The sequence below is a fragment of the Protopterus annectens genome, chromosome 1.part0 (assembly GCF_019279795.1).
Source record: "Protopterus annectens isolate FY-2018-M chromosome 1.part0, PAN1.0, whole genome shotgun sequence".
Classification (NCBI taxonomy): Eukaryota; Metazoa; Chordata; order Ceratodontiformes; family Protopteridae; genus Protopterus; species Protopterus annectens.
Window position 1 is genome coordinate 935,380,808 of NC_056725.1, and position 19,742 is coordinate 935,400,549.

A 19,742-nucleotide genomic window follows, 5' to 3' on the forward strand; every position below is an offset into this window, starting at 1 on the left:
GATTCTGAATCGGAACAGGAAGATCAAGGGGATGGACTCAGTTTTTTTTTTCTTCAGATTTCTAATTCAGACTCTGAGAAGAGCTTGGTTTCTTGCTCTCCCTGTGTTTTTTTTCTCTGAGGCTATTTCTAGAATGTGCCTACTTTCAGTGGGAGAACACAGATTTTTCAGTCCCTTAGAAAAAACTAGTTTTGCAGAAGGATTTTCCAGAACAAACACGAACTCCTTCTGTTCTATCAACTTTATAGGATGTATGCATTACTGTATGCAGTTTTTCTGCCAGTCAGCTAGCTGCCCTTAAAAAGGCAGACAGACTGTATAAAATTCCTCAGTCTTTTAAAATTTTATACACTACTCCAAAATCTGTCCTATCGCTATAGCCTTTGTTAATCCCATTGCTGTTAAGCACTTACTTAATTCCAATCATACTCCTCCTAATAAGTTGTTTGTCTTTCGGCTTTTCCCAGTTAGGGGTTGCCACAGCGGAACTCCGGTCCGCTAATGATTGGCAGTAGATTTTCACAAACGTCGAGGTGCCAGCTCGACGTCCAACCTTCAACGAAGGACGCCCATTTATGCATGTCTTTCGTACCCCACCCAACTGCAGGGAGGACATGCAGACTCCACACAGAAGGCACTCACCGCACTCCAGCCGAGAATCGAACGGGAGAACCTCTTCCTTTGAGGCAACAATGCTACCGCTGCACCACCGCGGCATTACCTCCTAATAAGGATGGCAGTTTATTGATAGATAGGGGGGAAAAGTGTAAACTTCTGCAACTTTGGCTTTCAGAATTTTGAATTGTCAGGTTTACATGTTAAAACTTGTTCCAACAAATTGTGAAAGCATGATAAATGTATCTGAAGTTTCTTCTTGTGACGAAAAATCTACTTTTAGTTTCTTTTTTTGCACAGGTCACTGCTCGTTGTTTGCACTGTATTGTATGACTCTGGATACATCCTCCAGGGCTATGGCCACTTACCACTAATACTGTTTTAAGGAGGTTTGCATGGCTGCAGTCCTAGACATACCTCTCAACTGTACAGAATTTCACAGAATGTCCTGATTTTTAACTCATACTTTTGGTCCGTTTTTCATAAAATTGTAGCTTTCTAGCAAATTATTGGCAAGTCATAACAGAAAATAATGACAGGCATTTGAGTTTTTGACTTCATACCCTTCAGAAAATTCATGCTTACACAAAATCTATTATTCTATCAAATTTCTACGTTTATAAGAGCTGGTGATGGACAGGTTGACAGATGAGATCAGACAGGAGTCCCCGTGGACTATGATGTTTGCAGATGACATTGTGATCTGTAGTGAGAGTAGAGAACAGGTGGAGGAGACCCTGGAGAGATGGAGATATGCTCTAGAGAGAAGAGGAATGAAGGTCAGCAGGACTAAGACAGAATACATGTGAGTGAATGAGAGAGAGAGGATAGAGGAATGGTGAGGATGCAAGGAGTAGAGGTGGCGTAGGTGGATGAGTTTAAATACTTGGGGTCAATAGTTCAGAGTAACGGTGAGTGTGGAAGAGAAGTGAAGAAGAGAGTACAGGCAGGGTGGAGTGGGTGGAGAAGAGTGTCAGGAGTGATTTGTGACAGACGAGTACCTGTAAGAGTGAAAGGGAGGGTTTACAAAAGGGTAGTGAGACCAGCTATGTTATATGGGTTGGAGACAGTGGCACTGACAAAAAGGCAGGAGTTTGAGCTGGATGTGGCAGAGTTAAAGATGTTAAAATTTGCACTGGGTGTGACGAGGGTGGACAGGATTAGGAATAAGTATATTAGAGGGTTAGCCCAGGTTGGAAGGTTTGGAGACAAAGCCAGAGAGGCAAGATTACGTTGGTTTGGACATGTGCTGAGGAGGGATGCTGAGTATATTGGGATAAAGATGCTAAGGATGAAGCTACCAGGTAACAGGAAAAGAGGAAGGCCTAAGATAAGGTTTATGGATGTGGTGAGAGAGGACATGCAGGTGGTTGGTGTGACTGAGCAAGATGCAGAGGACAGGAATAAATGGAAACAGGTGATCCGCTGTGGCGACCCCTAACGGGAACAGCCAAAAGATGATAAGAGCAATATTTAAAAATTCTCTCTATTTTTGGGCCTTTGTCTCCACACCATGTATGGCTTTGTCCAGATTTCTTAATCTAAGAGATTGAGAGGTATAGTCTTAGAAAATTCCAGATTATGTTAAAAATGACATTTTAAATTCTCCCTTGGATAGTGATTTTAGTGCTTGCCCCCCCCCCCCCCCTGCTGCAGAGGTGATCAAAAAGTGAGATGAAAGGAGCAAGCTGATCCAGGGAATCTCTTAAGATTTTTCAGCTCTCCTTTTTCAATTTGTTCAAGGGATTTTCTTTCTCCTCTTCCATTTTTGACAGAAAACAGAATAAGCAGTCTCAACACAATTCAGGAATGGCAAGGGAGTTCCAAAGAGAAGTCTCTAACCTCCCCAAACCAGGGACAGTCCAATATATGCACAACACACCATTCAAAAGACATTGTGAACCACTCCCACCCTGGCACCCCTTTTCTTCTAGAAAGTCTTAATTTCTCCCCCCCCCCCCTTTGGCAATAGATTGCTTCAGACAAATAGGTTCTGATCATCATCCATCAAGATTACAGATGGCAGTGGGAGGAAATTTCTCCTTTCTAGGGGGGAGGGTCATTCTTATCTTCCAAATCAGACTGTCTTGCTTCCACCTGTTCTTCATCACATGCTGTCCCCAAAGGACTCATAGAACCAGTTTCTCCTTCCCAAGTGGGGAAGAGTTTTTATTCAGGGATGCTCCTAATGCCAAAGAAAGAAATACTTGGAGACCAGTTCTGGATCTTTCTTTTCTAAACCCTTTGTGATAATGCCCTAATTCAAAATGATGTCACTTCACAACCTGCAAACTTTCCTTCCTCTTTCAGGTTTCCTGGTAACACTAGACTCATAGGATGTTTATCATCACATCCCTATTCATCCAATCTTCTGAAATTTAAGGTTTTCTATGTCTGGATCACATTAACAGTTCTCTGTCCCATCCTTTGTCAACTCTGTTGGCTCAGTGGAAAGTCCAAAGTGTCTAGTTCCAGTTATAGCTCACTAAAGGCCACAAGGTATCCACACATTCCATATTTAGACAACTTGCTTACCTTTCCATAGTCTTTTTCAAAGTATCAGGAATCTCTCTCTTGGGTGAGAGACATCTTACATAAGCTGGGATTCCAAGATAACAGTCAAAAGTCTTTCTTGACTCCTTCACACAGGATTGTGATCCTGGTATGTCAACTACACACCTCAGTTCAAAGAACTTTTCTTCCACAGGAAAAAAAGATCCTTATTTAGATTTGTTTCTAAGGTTTTTCACTCAAAATTATGTTACTGTGAAGTAATACCTCAGGGTTTTGGCCCTCATGGCTTCTATGACTCTCATGATACCCCTGGAAAGACTCTACATGAGAAAGATATAGTGGTACCTGAAATCTCTTTGGTCCCAGTGCTGGTGTTTGTCAGAAGAGAAATCATTTAGTGGAGCAAACACATATCCTTAAATCTAGATCTTTCCTTCTCCCTCCCTATGCTAAAGCAGTCACCACAGACGCCTCAGACATGCATGCTTGCTTTTACAGTTAAGATATGCATGCTCTAAGTTGCCAGTAATGTATGGAAGAGAAATAATTTTAATACAATCATGTTCATTTGTGCTGCATACATACCACTTGCCTCTCTGAGTCTTTCTAATCGTTCAGCATGCGCCTCCCTGTTTGCTAAAATTTCCTGAGCAGCTGAAAAATAAAGGAAGAGAGAAAAAGAGACAAGAAAGCATTATGCATACCTTACCAGTCTTGGCTATCTACAGCTTTCTATATCAGTTAATGTTACTTTATCTTTATACTTACATAACTCTGGGATGTCAGCAGTCTTAATCTAATCCAGCCATTGTGTTGTACCTGCTTATGCCATTTCAGGTCACTGTAATGGTGCCTGCATTATTCCCTGCAGTATGCCAGTCACACTGGAGACCGCCTTGGCCTTGTTCCAAACCTCAGCCTTATACTGGTCCCAGTATCAACACACATTTTTCAAACCCAGTGCTGGGGTTTGTCAGAAGAGAAATGTTTTTTGTGGACATATCAGTTATCCTTAAATCCAGGTCTTCCCTTTTCCTCTTTTCTACAAAGCAGTCACCACAGCTGCTGTGGACTTTGCTTGGGCAGCAATTTCAGAAGGAATAAAAATTGCAGGGGTGTAGGACACCAAGGACAGATGCAAGCACATAAATATTTAGGAGATACTTGCCCTGATAGTAGTTTCAGACAATACCACAGTCATGTGATACATCAATATGCAAGGTGGAACCAGGCTGTACATTCTTTGCAGACTAGCAGTGTTAGCTTGGAATATAGCTTCACAGCACAATCTCATTCTACAGGTATACTACATTCCATCAGACAAGCTGAACAGGACCAGGCAGACCCTCACAAATGGAAACTAGATCAGGCAGATCTTTCAAGATTGATCCAATGTGTGGAGTTCAAGAAGATCTTTTTGTCACCTCTTTGAACAATCAACTGGCAAGATTCTGTTTCAGGACTATATGCAAGAAGGCCTGGAAGACAGATGCCTTTTCTTTTCGTTGGGCAGGAATGTTCCTGCATGCTTTTCCACCAATATACAGGGTTATTTTGAAGATTCAGAATGAATCTCCCAAGTTCATTGTGGCGACTCATTTCTGGCCTTGGCAAATGTGGTTCTTGCTTCTTTCAGAAATGGCCAGGGAAAATTACCACAACGTTCCTCACAGACTGGATCTACTCACACAAGAAGAGGGGTGTTTGATACACTCTGACATCAATCATTTTCAATTAACTGCCTGGACGATATGGTATTAATTCCTTTTAGGCACCCGTCTACTGAGATGTACAGCAGGTACTAGTGAGGGCAAGAAAGCTTGTTTCTAGAAAAACATATAATAGCAAATAGAAAAGGGTTTCTAGACGGTGTCAACAATATAACCAGCACCCATTCAGCGATAGCTGTTCTCTGGATTTACAATATTTGTGTGAGTTACTATCCAACGGCCTTTCTAATCAGTCTGACAAGGTTCATTTATTGACCATTTCAGCATGTCTGCCCACAGATCCTCCTCTTTCAAGGCAGTCTCATGTCAAAATGTTCTTGAAAGGGGTTTGGCATAAGAGGCCTCCAAATAAACCTGGTGGCCCTTCCTTAGGATCTTAATGTTGTGTTAGAGAAGCTAACACTTGCTCCATTTGAACCAGCTGGCTTGAGGTTCTTAACATGGAAACCAGCTTTACTGATTGCTATGACCACTGCAAGAATGGCATGTGAGTTGCAAGCTCTTATGGTGAGTCAGCCCTACCACACTTTCCATTTGGACAGGGTTTCTTTTAGAACTAGTCCTTCTTTTATGCCTGAAGTGGTATCCAAGTTTACTTTAAGTCAAACTGTCATGCCCGTTTCCTTTACTGAATCTAAAAGTGAAGGAGAAAGGATACTCCATACCTTGGATGTCACAGACAAGTAGGTACTATCTTCCTAGAACTACATCTCAGATCTTTGATCAATTATGCATTGCTTGTGAAGGTAAGAAGGGACAACCTGTGTTAAAACAGACGATTTCCAAATGGTTGTCTAAGGCTATTACTTTTTGTTATACTCACCATAACAAATCTATTCCAGGCAAGGTCAAGACCCTCTCAACCAGGCCTTTGGCTCCATCTGTGGCTTTTTGGAAAGGGGTGGAGTCAAGAAAATATTCTAGAAGCTGCTACTTGGTCCTTTGTACATAATTTTACAAAGCACTATAAGCTTGATTCCTTCTCTAGGTCCAGATCAAGCTTTGCTAGGACCATTCTCCAGGGGTTGCTGGACTCCGCTCCTTCCACCTCCCAAATGTAGTTACCTATGGTAATCTAACTATATAGCTAATGCCACTGCAGCACTGATCAATATGAAGAACACAGTACAGTTGTGTAGCTTGAACTTATCATAACAGTAGATGTTTGAATGATCACTGCTACAGCAGTAACTCTCTCCCTCCATCATGCTTGTTTTTTGGTGTGTACATTATGCCAGGGTGAGAATAATCATGTTTTGTTGTTCCCAGAATAGTCATCTCAGGGCTCAGCCTCCTCCTTTCTGCTGGCAGGAAAGCACTGAAGGGCTATGCACCCAAGCTTGTCTTTCAGTCAGCTCAGCTCAAGCAGCTTGACAGTTTGGGTGAGTGAAACATGCCCTGAAGGTTTAGAATCTGGCTGACCATTATATCCTTTGCAGGATATAACCCATATATCTAAGGACACTGCAGCAATGATCATTCAGACATCTACTATTATAGTAAATTCAATTTACACAACTGTACTTTCTTCGAGTTTTGATGATTTGCCTCCCCCTTTGTTTTTATATTCCTCTAACAATGATAGTTTTTGTTCTTTAATGTCTCCATGGTGGCATGCAGCTTATTCCCTTTCTTTCATTTGTTACTCTGCATGTTTGTGGTAGTATTAGCTTAGCTGCACCACAATATAGTCTACTTCTTTCTTTCTTTTACATCATAAAACTCTCTCTTTTGAGTCATACTTACTGCGTTCATCCGTTTTATCAGTCTTTTCATCTACCTTAATATGACTATTTTTTATTAAATCAAGCAGGTCCTCCCTTAGGTAATTTTCTTCTTAGCTTAAAACTTTCTCATTGATCTCCGTTTCTTACTCTCCCCCTTGCTGTACAATCTTACACGGGATTTCAACCAAGCCTCACACAGAAAGGCTCCAGAATTTGACTTTATGACACGCCCATTATACAAATGTACTGTTCTGTCTGCAATTTCCTCAGGATTCACTAACTCATCATATTATGATGCTGTCTGTGTCGGTCTCTCCACCCTAAACCTTTCACTTCTGAGGCGGTATATCACTTCAGTTTCTATGTGCTGCTTTTCTGCCTCACTGAACTGTTCCTGTATTTCCTTTGCAAAATGTACCTGGTCTGGATGTCTTTGCCTCTATACATCTTCAAATATCATTGGAGCTGCAGTGATCATACTGGTTAGTACAGATTCCTTTTCTGCATAAATTTAACAACGTATCACCTCTCGCACTTTCCCAAAGTCCACACTTCTTTTGTATGCATTTTAACTGCTTCTGGCTTTTGTTGCTTTTCCTGCAACAGTTCCTCAGCCACATTTTCCCATCTGAAGTTTCATTACCTAGGTATTCTATTGCTTTAATCTGTTCTGTTAAAGGCCTAAAAATGTTATATATAGTTTTTAAAATTATTTCTGGTGCAACTATCTTTTCTTCTAACTTTGTACTTTCTCTTGCTATGTATCCTCTTTGTGGAAATTCTCTTAGCCTCAACAGTCCACTTGCATGTCCCATTTATTTTCAGTGTGGACTGCTGTTTCCTTCTACCATGGGGGTAGGGTTGCAGGAGTCACTCAAAGCATTGTCTAGCCCCATCATACAAATGTTTCCATGTTCTGAGGACTCTACACTATACAGTCCTAGCTGCAGTATATAACATGGGAGTGGGAACCATTTTTATTCTGGGACCTGTGAACCCAGTGTTTATGATTAAAATTTTTAACCCATCTTTCTCTAGGATATATAAAACTTTTACAGAGCATAGCAGTGGGGAATAAAGGGAAAAGACAGACCTAGAAGCCATTTTTGTAAACTCTGTACTTTTTTATTTCAAAGCATGTCAAAGTGGAAGCAGAGTAATTAATAGCCAGGATAGATAAAGATGAGAAAAAAATAATATATAATCAATCAACAGAAAAATCTCCAAGAATGGATGAATACCTGTAGAAATCTGGAAGTTAAAAGTAAAGAGGCTGTTAATAATTTGAAAGCCACTGTTTTAACAATGTTTTGAAAGACGGGGTACTTGCTTTGTGGAAGCAGGCAGTGGTAGTACTATTACCACAGGAAAGCAAGGATCTTGCCAACCCTGTATCATACAGACTAACATCAATTATAAATCACAATTACAAAGTGATTACATCTGTATTAGCTATCAGAATGGCAAATGGTTCCAAAGCTGATCGATACGGATGAAGGTAGTTTTGCAGAAGGGACAAACATCTCATAGCATTAAGAGAACAATTATGATTCTGAGAGCATCAAAATATTAAATAAAGCTCCATTACTGTTGACTTGTTTGGATGCAAAGAAAGCATTCAATGATGTTTACTGGGAATTCGTGATCAGGAGAACATTAGCTCTATTATTCCCAAACAGTTGAACAGAGTTCATAAGAATAATGTAAAGTGAACCATATACAGAAATAATGGTGGAAGGAGTCCTCTCTGGCAACTTCAGTTTTAAACAGAGGGACCTGACAAAATGTCCTATTTCACCTCTCTTATTTGCTATATACCTGGATCCTTTAATTACAAAGATAAAGGATTAAATTCAGAGACATATTTGGTGTGGCAGTCAAGAAAAACTTGCTCTGATTATTCTGTTTTTGCCAAATCCTGAGTGTGCCATTGAAGTCCAGTAGGATATTTTCAAGCATTTCCCCAATATTAAATAAATGAAGGTAAAACACAGATGCTAATCTACACATGAACTAGTTCAAAAACGCACATAACTACATGAACAAGAAAATATGAAATATTTAGATATATGGATTAAAAAGGATTCTGGTGTGGCAGCTTATGACATGTGAGAAGAAACCAAGTATTTGTTTTATAAGAGACTGGAAATTAAGAGTTATGGAGAATAATATAGAAGCAATTAAAATGTTTTAGTTCCTTTGGTCTTGTACATAACCATGCATGCCTTCTATCCGCCAGAGGAAAAATTGTTAACGATTAATAAAGAGTTGAAGGAATTTGAGAAGGGAAGAGGGAGGCAAGAGTAAAATAGGATAAAAGTTAATTCATCCTACTGAACTGGTTCGGGGGGGGGGGGGGTTAGGACTACCTCTCTTGGAGGGATAGTTTAAAGCCATGCAATTAAGACTTTTATATATAGGACAATATACTAATAATACTCAAAGTGGAAAAAATCACGACAATTGTAGAAGGTGCATGTAGGTGGGATGGAAAGAGGTTAGGGTTTTGGATGCAAGCCCTTAGGAAGAATACAAAAATATTAAAAAAGGATAAGAGGCAGGCAGAATTATAAAAGACTACACCAGGGAGGGAGGGACTGGATAAAGGAGATTCTACCAATAAGACTAAGTAGAATTAAGAGTGCAGAAAATGTGTACGACTTCAGGAAATAAACAGAGGAAATTGACAAAGGAGCCATGTTACTGGGAGCAAATAAGTGGGAAAGGAAACATGGTACAGTGGGAATAAGCCAAGCAACTGTCTGATGTGCATCTCAGAGATCATCTTCCCTTATCAGGGACTGCTGGCAGAATATAGGCAAAGACAGAGAGGCAAATGGGTGTACTGAATGAAAGAAAAACTCTGGTAGAGTTTTAGTGAAATTAACAAGTGACAGTATTAAAATGGGTAATACGGCTTATAAAATCCTATGGGATAACTGTAAGAATCAATCTGGGAAATCAGAAAATTCTGGGAAGACTACTACAATGACAAACTACAAAAGAATAATGGGAGGAAATTTGTATTACACAGGTACTTTATTAATCCCATGTAGACTTCAAAGTATTTTCCTCAACCAGTGAGCAGTAGTTGGAGATCCGAAGAGAATAAGAAAGGAAATTTGGAACATTTTTTTTTGGAATGTGGAGAGATAATTTGAGTTTAAGGACTCCCTATGCAATGCCTTGTTACAGTCTAATATTAATCAAGGAGATGATGCCACTAAGTTGATTTCTTCGTTTAGAATTAAAGACACAGAAAAGACTTAAGTTTAATATTACTAGCATCCAGAAATAAATACACAGAATTAGAAATCAAGGATTAAACATACTGTAAATAATGCACTGAACGCTGTAAACAAAATGAAAGAAATAGAGATGGGATAATTGAAAGATGGAAACAATTTTCACACAAGTGAATGACATATTTGGGAATAGTATAAATAATGCTCAAATAAGATAGCTAAAATAACTAAGTAGGTAGGAACTGCAAAGTAAATCTGTATATTTAATACCAAAACGTAAAGAACAGCGTTATGATGGAATATACATGCGCATAATGCATGTACATGATAAAGGAAAGTGTTACTGTGATTTTTTCATTATTAATAATTATGAAAACTTGTGCTGAAAATTAATGTGATGAATAAATGATGTTGTATTAAAAAGTGTCACCTCTTACTAACAAAGCCACTAATTCAATATCTGTTCTTATCCTGCAGTGCCAAATTACTCCAAAAATATGAAGACTGAAGGGGAAAAAGTGTCTTAAGTAAATAATGAAAGACATAGGCAGAATGTAGTCCTAAAATTATTCTTTATTAAATGCTCATCTGGCTGCTTTTTTGACCATCCTCGTTCAGGGTTGTTTTATTTTAAAAAGATCATGCTTAAATACACTAGTTTTTCCCCATCTCATTGTGATTTAAAAAAAAAAACAAAAGGACAGCAAACTCCAATAACTTTATAAACAAGTGATCTGCTCAAAGCAAAACTGCAAAATTAGTAAGGGGTATAAAGTGTTACATAACTGGCACAACAGCAGGGCACCCAACCATGACTTCAGTGACCCATACTTGGGAATGTGATCAGACTGCTGGTAGGGTCAGCTGGGATGGGGCAAGGACAGGATGAGAGCAATAGCGGCCAGCTCTTTCATGCTTAGGAGGGGTTCAGAGTAACAGCTGCTTTTGTGGTTTCTGGTGTAGACTAGGAGTCTTGTAGATATAATATTTTAACAATGGGGGAGTGGTAAAACTTCATAATATAACTGCACATACTACATCCTCCATCTAAGAATTCTGACAGGTTCCGTGCACATGAAAGCTCTCACTGCCATTTGTCCCATAGCTTTTGATAGGATCCTTCACTCCCAAGGCACTACAAAAATGTGTTACCCAAAGAGCCAAATGGCTAAGTACGCAGGGAGATACACAAGCATTAAAAAAAAAATGCAGACAGTATCACTGAACACAGAAACGGATGCACTAAAACAGTGCTTTGTGCAGGGCAGCATTTGCTTCTGCAATCAAGTTATTTGAGCATCTGCTAAATCATGTACACTTTTTTGAAAATAAAATCACTTACTTACAAGTTAGGATGATATCACTTTTTATCAAATGTCATTTGTACAGGGCAAAAGATCTACTCAGGAGTGAAAACATAAAATGAAGGATATGCAAGGGACGGAGACTGACTTGTAAAAAAATGGGACCTACAGATTTCTTTCATCAAAGGTCAAAGAAGTCAAATATGTGCCTGTTTCTTGAAACCAGTAAATAAAGACCACACCTGGTCATTAGAGAAGTACAGAAGAGAGAGACAAAGGCATCTGTGGCAACAGCAGGTAAAGAGGACATCCAATGAACTTGTTCTGATGTTGCAACAAGCAGGCCATTAGAGAGACGATGGGTAGATGTGTAACTCTCAGAGAGTATACATTCTTTAACAAACATCTGCAAAATACCTTACCTTGAGTTGCAATGTAGTGACTTGGTCGCTGATATCCCTATAAGAAATGAAAATAATTCTCAATCTGTTGCTTGTGAGCAATCAACAAAACATCCATGAAAATGAATACAAGCAGATGTGCATATACATATACATGCCTTCCTGAAATGTAATCAGAAGGGATGGGCATGATGAACTACGTACTCAGTTTAATCACAACATTACATTACTCTTACATTTAGCAAAAAACTGCCTTTCAAATCACAGCCAATATCGAGGAAAACATTCATTTTTATATATCCACTTTTTACATTATACCTTTCGCCAGAGAACTGCTGTCATCTAACAAGGCAGTATTTTTTTTCTGCAATGACACTCACACAATGCTTAGAAGAATGGCTTATTAGAAAGACTGCATGATATCATATGTATAGTGCATGTAAACATTTAAGAACAATACTAATTCTGCAGTACCTGACACAATCTACAAGATGAATTCTGAAACAATGAATCTTTAAATGTTAGTACATGGAAAATTACTCAGACCTGCAACGTTGCAGAGGCAAAAAAGTTTTATACATTCTAGTTTTTTGTTTTTTTTTTCAATCTAATTTAGTGCACATTTTCCAGAGGTCAAGTACTACCTCAGTGACTGGGAAGGCTAAAAAAATATTTCCTTTTTTTTCCTAAGCAGCTGCTATTAAGACAAGAAGCCACCCAGCTGAGATCTGAAACAGCCCTGTGGGGAGGAAGGTTGCTCCAATCCCACCTCCCAGCTGTATAAAATCTGTACATTGTCCTCTTTAAAGGATGCCAGAATGACATTTACTGTATATGCTATAGTTTATCACCACCTCTCAGCAAAGTCTCTGCTGCTTAACATGTTGTAAATTAAACTCTAGGATGAGTACAGATCCCAGGACAGCATCAATGTACTCCTACTTGAAAAGGTCAAGCATGAAATTAATACAAGTAACTGGGTAGTGGCATACACATGCGAATGTGATAAGCTCCACGGTAATGCATTCATTTGCATTAAAAATGAAGGGCAACTACACTTTCACAAATGTCATCAGACCTCTGCAGTGAACTGAGGAAATGAGTTTTACATAATTTTACTCCTCTACAGGTATAACGCCACTAATTTTTTTTCCAAAACACAGTAGTTAATAAAGTACCACAAATGAACAGAGACAGAGTTAACCCAATAACTTGATTTACCCTACTTCTTTCAAGAAATTGGACACCTCTGGAAGCCAAACAAAATGAAAGAGACACTGTCTTCTTCTCACCCTCAAAAAGCAATAGATATTAAATCATCCACCAAATGAGCATGCTCACTTTAAGTGATATAATCTACACAATTTAGTTATATTTCAGTTCTGAGGGCAATGCAAAAACTTTAATTGTACTGCTGTGCAAGATCTGAGAACAAATTTGCTATTTTTATATTTGATACATACATACATATATATAGGTTCATAGGTGTGTACTAGGCTAATGGCCCTGGAGCCTTTACAAGCCTAGCCCACAGAAGTGCCCTGGCATCGTGCCGCCCAGCGTTAACATAGATATATATATACATATATATATATACATGTACATATACACAAACAGTACATTTCTGATGATCTACTTTGTTCACTACGCCACAATACTACAAGATCATGAGCAGACCTGAGTCCTAGCAACCAAACAGGTGCAAGGCACTAACATTCATTTCCGGATAGTGCTTCTGTCTATGGCAGAATGCACACTCTCATTCGATATGCACGCACACCTTTAAGAACACACACACGCAGAGCGAGAAAGACCCGGCCAAGCATAAGTCTTCACTCTATGCTACCTTACACCTCCTGTACAGCAAGCCTGTGGGATACATGCAAATGAAGCCCTAAGGGCAAACAAGTGTTTTCAGCTTCACGGCTTCCTGAATACCCATAACCTTTTTCCTTTTAAAGCTTTATGGGTACATCCAGGCCAAGCAAGCCAAACCATGCCATATTTCAGCCTTTTATTTACTTCATCAATACAGCATAAGTGAATTGTTTGGCTATATTTTAGAAACACAGAGCTTAAAATCAACCTTAAAGTCCACAAATCCTAAGGTGTCTGCAAAATACCCCAACTAACATCCAAACCAAAAGATAAAAATGTCAACCAGCCAAACTGTGAAGCCTCTGGCTTGCCTGAGTCTTACCTGTGTAATATATGTTACTTTCAAAGCAATTACAAATACAGTCTACCAAGAGACAGCGGAATCTGAAAAAAAAGAACAACAACCAAAACCAAGTCTTGTAACTACCAAATGTTTTAACAGCCACATGTGTATGTGTGCATGTTTGTGTGAGTTACTATGCAAATTAGAAACCAATGCACTTATTCAATGGATAAATACTAATAAGCATAGGGTAATACAGTAGACCATAATTCACACAGCTGGGATCAATTAACACAAGCAACTTATGTAAGCCATTTATGTCCAGTGACCCCCAATGTGCAAAAAAGCGATCCAATAAACAAATCCAGTTGCTACTTAGGTTCAGAGTTGCATGCCAGGACTACTAGGTGTACCATGACAGATTTATGCATCTACTGCACTACACAATTAAACAGGTGCAGCTGTTGCTGTGATGGGTGTGCATTACTTATTAACATATGCAGAAAATCTGAGCCATTTGTCAAGATGCAAAACAAGTTCTACCGCAAACTGATGTCAGTTTCATGTTGAGCTGCCACAGGCACCGTCTCAGTGATTAGCAGGAAGAGCAGCACCTTAATACTTTGAACGGCTTGTCAGCTCACAAATTTCTCATGATGGCACCATTCAGAGCTCTCTCTCTCTCTCTGAATCACACACATTTATTCAGTAGAGGCAATGATGCATTTTGAATCACAGTCTGTCTACTGAGTATCCTATTAGTACAATACCATCTGTACACAAAATGACCTCCATGCAGCTTTGTAATAAATCATCCTCCAATTTCAGTAAAGAATGGTTAAATAAATCAAAAATGCCATGGAGAAACAAGATACAAAAAAATATATATACAACTATCACAACATCTTATGAATTTTGTCAACATAATAAGTTTTATATGACAGAAAGTTTACTTATATAATTTAATTTAGAGAGACAAATCCCTCTGTTGAGAGATTAAAGACTCAATGAAAATGCTTCTTTACTCAGCCTACTAGCATAGAGAGGTAAAGCCCCACTATGACTCAGGTGACCAGAGTTCAATTATGGACTTGGATGTGTGCTGGAGACAGTGTGGGAAGGAGGAGAGTGACAGGGCTGTAACCGCTCTCACCTCTCTCAGGGGATGGGTGTATGTTTCTGGGGAACAAACAGTTCACAGACTACCCTGGTGCAGACTGGAGAAATCTGCTCACCCTGGGAGGTAGGGACAGTTGCAGGCTTACACTGTCCAGTGCACACTTTCTTGAGAGATACATTACTCAAGAGAAATAATCCTATGCTATGCCCAATGCACACCTTCTTGAAGGATGTTCTCTAGGCATGTGTGGGAGTAAAGCATGCAAACAGAAAATATCCGGATAACAATGACAGTGTCTCTAGAGTTGAGACTCACACTATTAAGGGGAACACATAAATCACCTGGACAAGAGTGGGAGGGCTAATGGCTGGCAGGAAGCCAGGAGCCAAAAATGTTTTCACAAAAAAAGAGAAAGATATGAAAGATATTTACAAACCATTTAACAAGACTGACTCAAGCAGTAAATAAAACAAAGTATAAGAAAGGAAGGAGAAGATATGGACTTGGAAGGAATTAGACACACGCAAACAGAATAAGAAGCATCTGGTAAATGCACATGAAACATAAAAAGTAACTGTGTGTGATCAGTCATTCACATACAGTGATACTTACATCCCTGTACAGCCATATCTACAGCCCAAACAAAGTCAGGTGCAAGAAAAAGCACAACAATGTCAGTGAGTAGAAGCATTTTGAGCAAAGGAAGATGCACAGTTTTACAAAAGAAAAACACATCACTACAAATATTCATTTTATAGATGTAACATGCAAAAAATTTACATACAAAAGAGGAGAAAGATGAGCAAATAAAAGCACTTTGATATACGTACATCAATATAGTTTGCATTGATGTAATCCGAAGCTGGATCATCATCTACAGGTTGCAAGACAACTCGAGAATGATCATCTGCAAAATAAAGCAAAACGTTTTCTTTGGTTAGTCAAACTCGTTCCTTGGGTTTACTATTCGCTGTATTTCTAATAATGAATTTATACAGGGTCTGTCAGGAAAAAACTGCTCTGTGAAAGAAAGATCGGGTCACATCCATGACATGTGAAGATGACTGTTCAATACACTGGTAACAGTGGCTTTCCACAGTCTAAGATTTAGCAGTGAACTTTGCAGGTACGCTACATACTTTTCAGGATAACAGACACCGCTTTTCTTCAGAACCCAATGGCAGCTGTTCCAAACATTGTCTGATAACTATATTGCTGGACAAGTGACTAGGTCAGTGCAAGATTCCTACGTATGAATCGAATTAGTGAAATTCTTTCTTAATCATCCAACAGCAGCTCATTCGAAGAGCTCCTTTACCTCCATCTTATTCACTCCAGAAGATGACGACAATACAGAGGGAATGACACCACTACACAAAGAAAACTGTACAACGTCAGATTTCAAATGCATCTGTGAATGACTAAGTAGCAGTGGCAGAAACATCTGCCACACAAAGACCAGACACTGGTAATCCAAATTTATAAAACACTTTGCCGCTGTTTCCCCAACTTCACAAAGTACTAATTAACACCTCAATCTCTGCTGTGCACAGCATTTAAATAATACTTCCTTAGCTTCACACATGGTGAAGTCTACTAACAGTTTCAACTCTCCAACTGGATGCAAATATCCATCTCAACCTCAAACCTGTTTAAGTGTAGGCTTTGTCTTATACAACCAGCAGACCATCTTTCCAGAACCTCATCTCTCTTTTTTAATACTTTCAGTGAAATAACACGTTCTTCCCCTTCCTGCATTAAAGATAATACCCATGAAATCCAGTTCTTGCTTAAGCAAGCATTTCTGTACTCAGCTACTTTTATGTAATTAGATCTTGAAAGCAGGGAAAATGATAAATGTCATACTATTTTCTGGATTCTACTGTTATCTGAATATCTTTCTTTTTTTAAATATGCGACAGATCCTCTCAAAATAGATGTTTAAAAACAATTACTAAAAGCGCAGCAATTTGGTTGGTGCTTTAAACTGGAATTATCTCCAGATCAATCATGTAGATCTCACTCTAGAGGGACGACTTCTTTATTGTATTACCCCCAGTATACATACATAATGCTGTTTTGTTCTTTTTAACACACATTAGATTAGTATTACATTAGAATGATGCAGTTAATAAGGGTTGGCTTATTATATTTTGATTGTCCTTGAGTTTGCTTAGATTAAGCTAATTATCATATATGCTTGTGCACATAAACAAATTACAATTGGTATCATATTTCTCTTTTTTGAGCAACATACTATTTTTGAAAATCATAAAAGATTAATATAAAATAATTGCTATACTAGCAATGTACATTTTTTTGCTTTGAACTATTTTAACAGTACCTGAAAGTTAGTACATCTACAGATACAAAATTACTGGACAACTCCTTCAGCAAATGAGCTCTCAAAGACAAGCCTATCAAAGGATAGTTTGGGAGATCTCATTACTTCTGACTAACTGCATTTTGAAGGCTATGAAAAAAAAGTACTGAGGAGCTCAAAAATTTTGATCACTTACCGATTTCATTTCACATGTTTTAACGTCATTAACCTGAAAGATCAACTTGTCACTCTGTATCCTACAGACTGCTAAGAAGTGACCCGAGTCCTCTGAACTATCACTGATGGATTTACTGCATATCAGCAAGTCAAATGGCATTAGAAATACTTGGTCTAGGATCCAAACCTTTTCTGCAAATATCAAGACAAAGGGTTGGAGGGACAGGTATATATTCACTGAGGAAACTGCTGCTGTAGAACAGACTCCCCATCCACATAAAATAAAGTTCATCCCTATCCATTTTCAAGCTCAACTTAGATCTATGGATGGGAAACAAAAAATTTACCCCAGGACTACCCATTGTAAATCCTTTATCCCTTTGCATGGGTCTTCTCAAATTTTCTATGGTATGACCCCAGTTATTCTAATCAGGAGTAATATGTAATTATTGACCATGGGATGAGTACGGACAATCTATAACCACATGGGACAGGTTATTTCAAGAACAAAAAGGGAAACTGGCTAGGCTTAAAATGGCCTGCAAAGTTAGCTAATGCAGTAATTACCTATGAGCCTATGATCCTATAAAACAAGCCATTCACAAAGGCCAAATTCAATAGATCTGTTCGACCATAAGAGACACAGCTTAGTCAACCACCACAGAATGAAAGATTTTTTGCTTTGCCTATAACCACTTACATTTGGTAATATTCTTGAAAAAAAGTTGCAGAAATTTTTATTTACTAAGTATCAACTTACCTAACATGATTAGAAATTTGTTAGCAATGATTTGGATTCCTCTTTCTGCTATGGCTAGTGCATAAAAAGCAGCATACTACCCCACTCCACCCCTCTGGTGGTCTAATTTTTTTTAACCAATGCTATAACTTCCACTGTTTGTAGACCAAGTACAATCCTTACTATTGCTTCAATAAGAGAAAATGGGAGGCAACAGAAGACTTTTCTAATGATTACTGCAACAGGGTCCTACCAATTCCCCCAGCATGTCCTGTACCTCCATAGTATTTATGAGACTTACATGTGAAAATCAGCAAGCATTAAATGTTCATGGCTGACGATAAATTCTCCCTGAATTACTCAAGGTGTGCTCTGAAACAATCATGTAACAAAGTTAACTCAGCCAACAGGTGTGAAACTTCAACAACTAATGCAGCTGATACACATACTGTAAGAATGTACTCTCTTTATAAATCCAATGAATGTAATGCACTGAGCATCATTCCTAAACAGAGCCCTTGCACCCAAGTATTTCATGTCATGATGGTATAGCATCAGGATTTTGTAACTTTCTAACAGATTGATTTTCATACACTTCGAGGTAAATCCTAGACTGCTGTACTATCCCCACAATATGAACAAATTCACATAATCACAGACATGCTATAATGAGTTTCCACTCCCTGCAAATCACCTGGAAAGCAAAGTACAATCATTATGGATAACAACAGGACAGGGAATGTAAATAAACTATAAAATTTGAATTACTACATATACTGGGAGACAGCGCATTGGAAAACTGAGAAGTATTCTACCTAGGAATGCATAGTTTTTCCAGCTATGATTACAGAACTTAAAAAAGAATAAAGGGAAATGGTTCATCTTTTTTATTCTTTCTTAGAACTGTAGGAAAAAAATAAAAAACAAACAAGACATAAAAGTATAAAATGTCATATGCACACAGGATACACACTGGAAGAGTCAAACAGAAGAAAACAAATTGGGATTTATTAGAAATGTTTTGCTTAGTCACTCATCTCTTAAACACGTCTTTTTTAAGAACATTTAGCTGTCGAAGGTGAACACAGCAATAATGCTGTCAAAGGCATACAAGCAAACAACTTTTTTTAAAACCTCACCCTGCCTCATTTGTTCCCTTCTGGGTAAGGTCTCTAGCTGTCTATCAGGGGAGGAGTCATAGTCCTATCATCCTATTTCAAACTCACAATAACTTCTGCAGGGCATCTGTGTCTTAATCACACCACAGGCCATCTTGCACATCCACACGTCTGCTGTGTAAGGAATCTGCCTCCTCCACACTTACAAACCACTGCAGAAGTTCCCTCTGTGTACTGTCTACAATAGGGAAAAGAAAGTACAGTTGTGTACACTTACCATAAATGTAGATGTTCGAGTGTATTCACTGTTGCAGTCATCGCACGTTGGTTATCTGCCTGCAGGTAGCCCTCAGTCTGCCCAAATACCAGAGTCTTGGGATTTCTGCATCGGATGCTGTCTCCTCTTCCATGATGTCAGTTCATCCGGGGTATAAAACATGTTGTCGACATCATTACATCATTTTGTCTTGCCCCAGATGTCAGGAGCCCCCAAAATAGGAAGCTATTACATGGTGTGGAACACCTCCAGTAAAAAGTAAATACCCCTTACCATAAAAGATGGCCATAA

At 38.7% G+C, this 19,742-nt stretch overlaps 1 protein-coding gene across 17 annotated transcripts in view; it reads right to left on the bottom strand.

Moving 5' to 3' along the window:
* The window catches only part of PTPRK (protein tyrosine phosphatase receptor type K), a 3,469,591-nt gene that overhangs the window by 295,079 nt on the left and 3,154,770 nt on the right, over nucleotides 1-19,742 (bottom strand). For 6 of the 17 annotated variants that reach the window (XM_044064217.1, XM_044064183.1, XM_044064208.1 and 3 more), the window contains 4 exons: nucleotides 15,648-15,724; nucleotides 15,430-15,447; nucleotides 11,558-11,594; nucleotides 3,715-3,783 (listed from right to left, as the gene is read on the bottom strand). In XM_044064217.1, the coding sequence (XP_043920152.1) occupies nucleotides 3,715-3,783; nucleotides 11,558-11,594; nucleotides 15,430-15,447; nucleotides 15,648-15,724 (201 nt within the window). The remainder of the gene's footprint in view (nucleotides 1-3,714; nucleotides 3,784-11,557; nucleotides 11,595-15,429; nucleotides 15,448-15,647; nucleotides 15,725-19,742) is intronic. The other 11 variants (XM_044064227.1, XM_044064305.1, XM_044064271.1 and 8 more) reach the window with 3 other exon arrangements.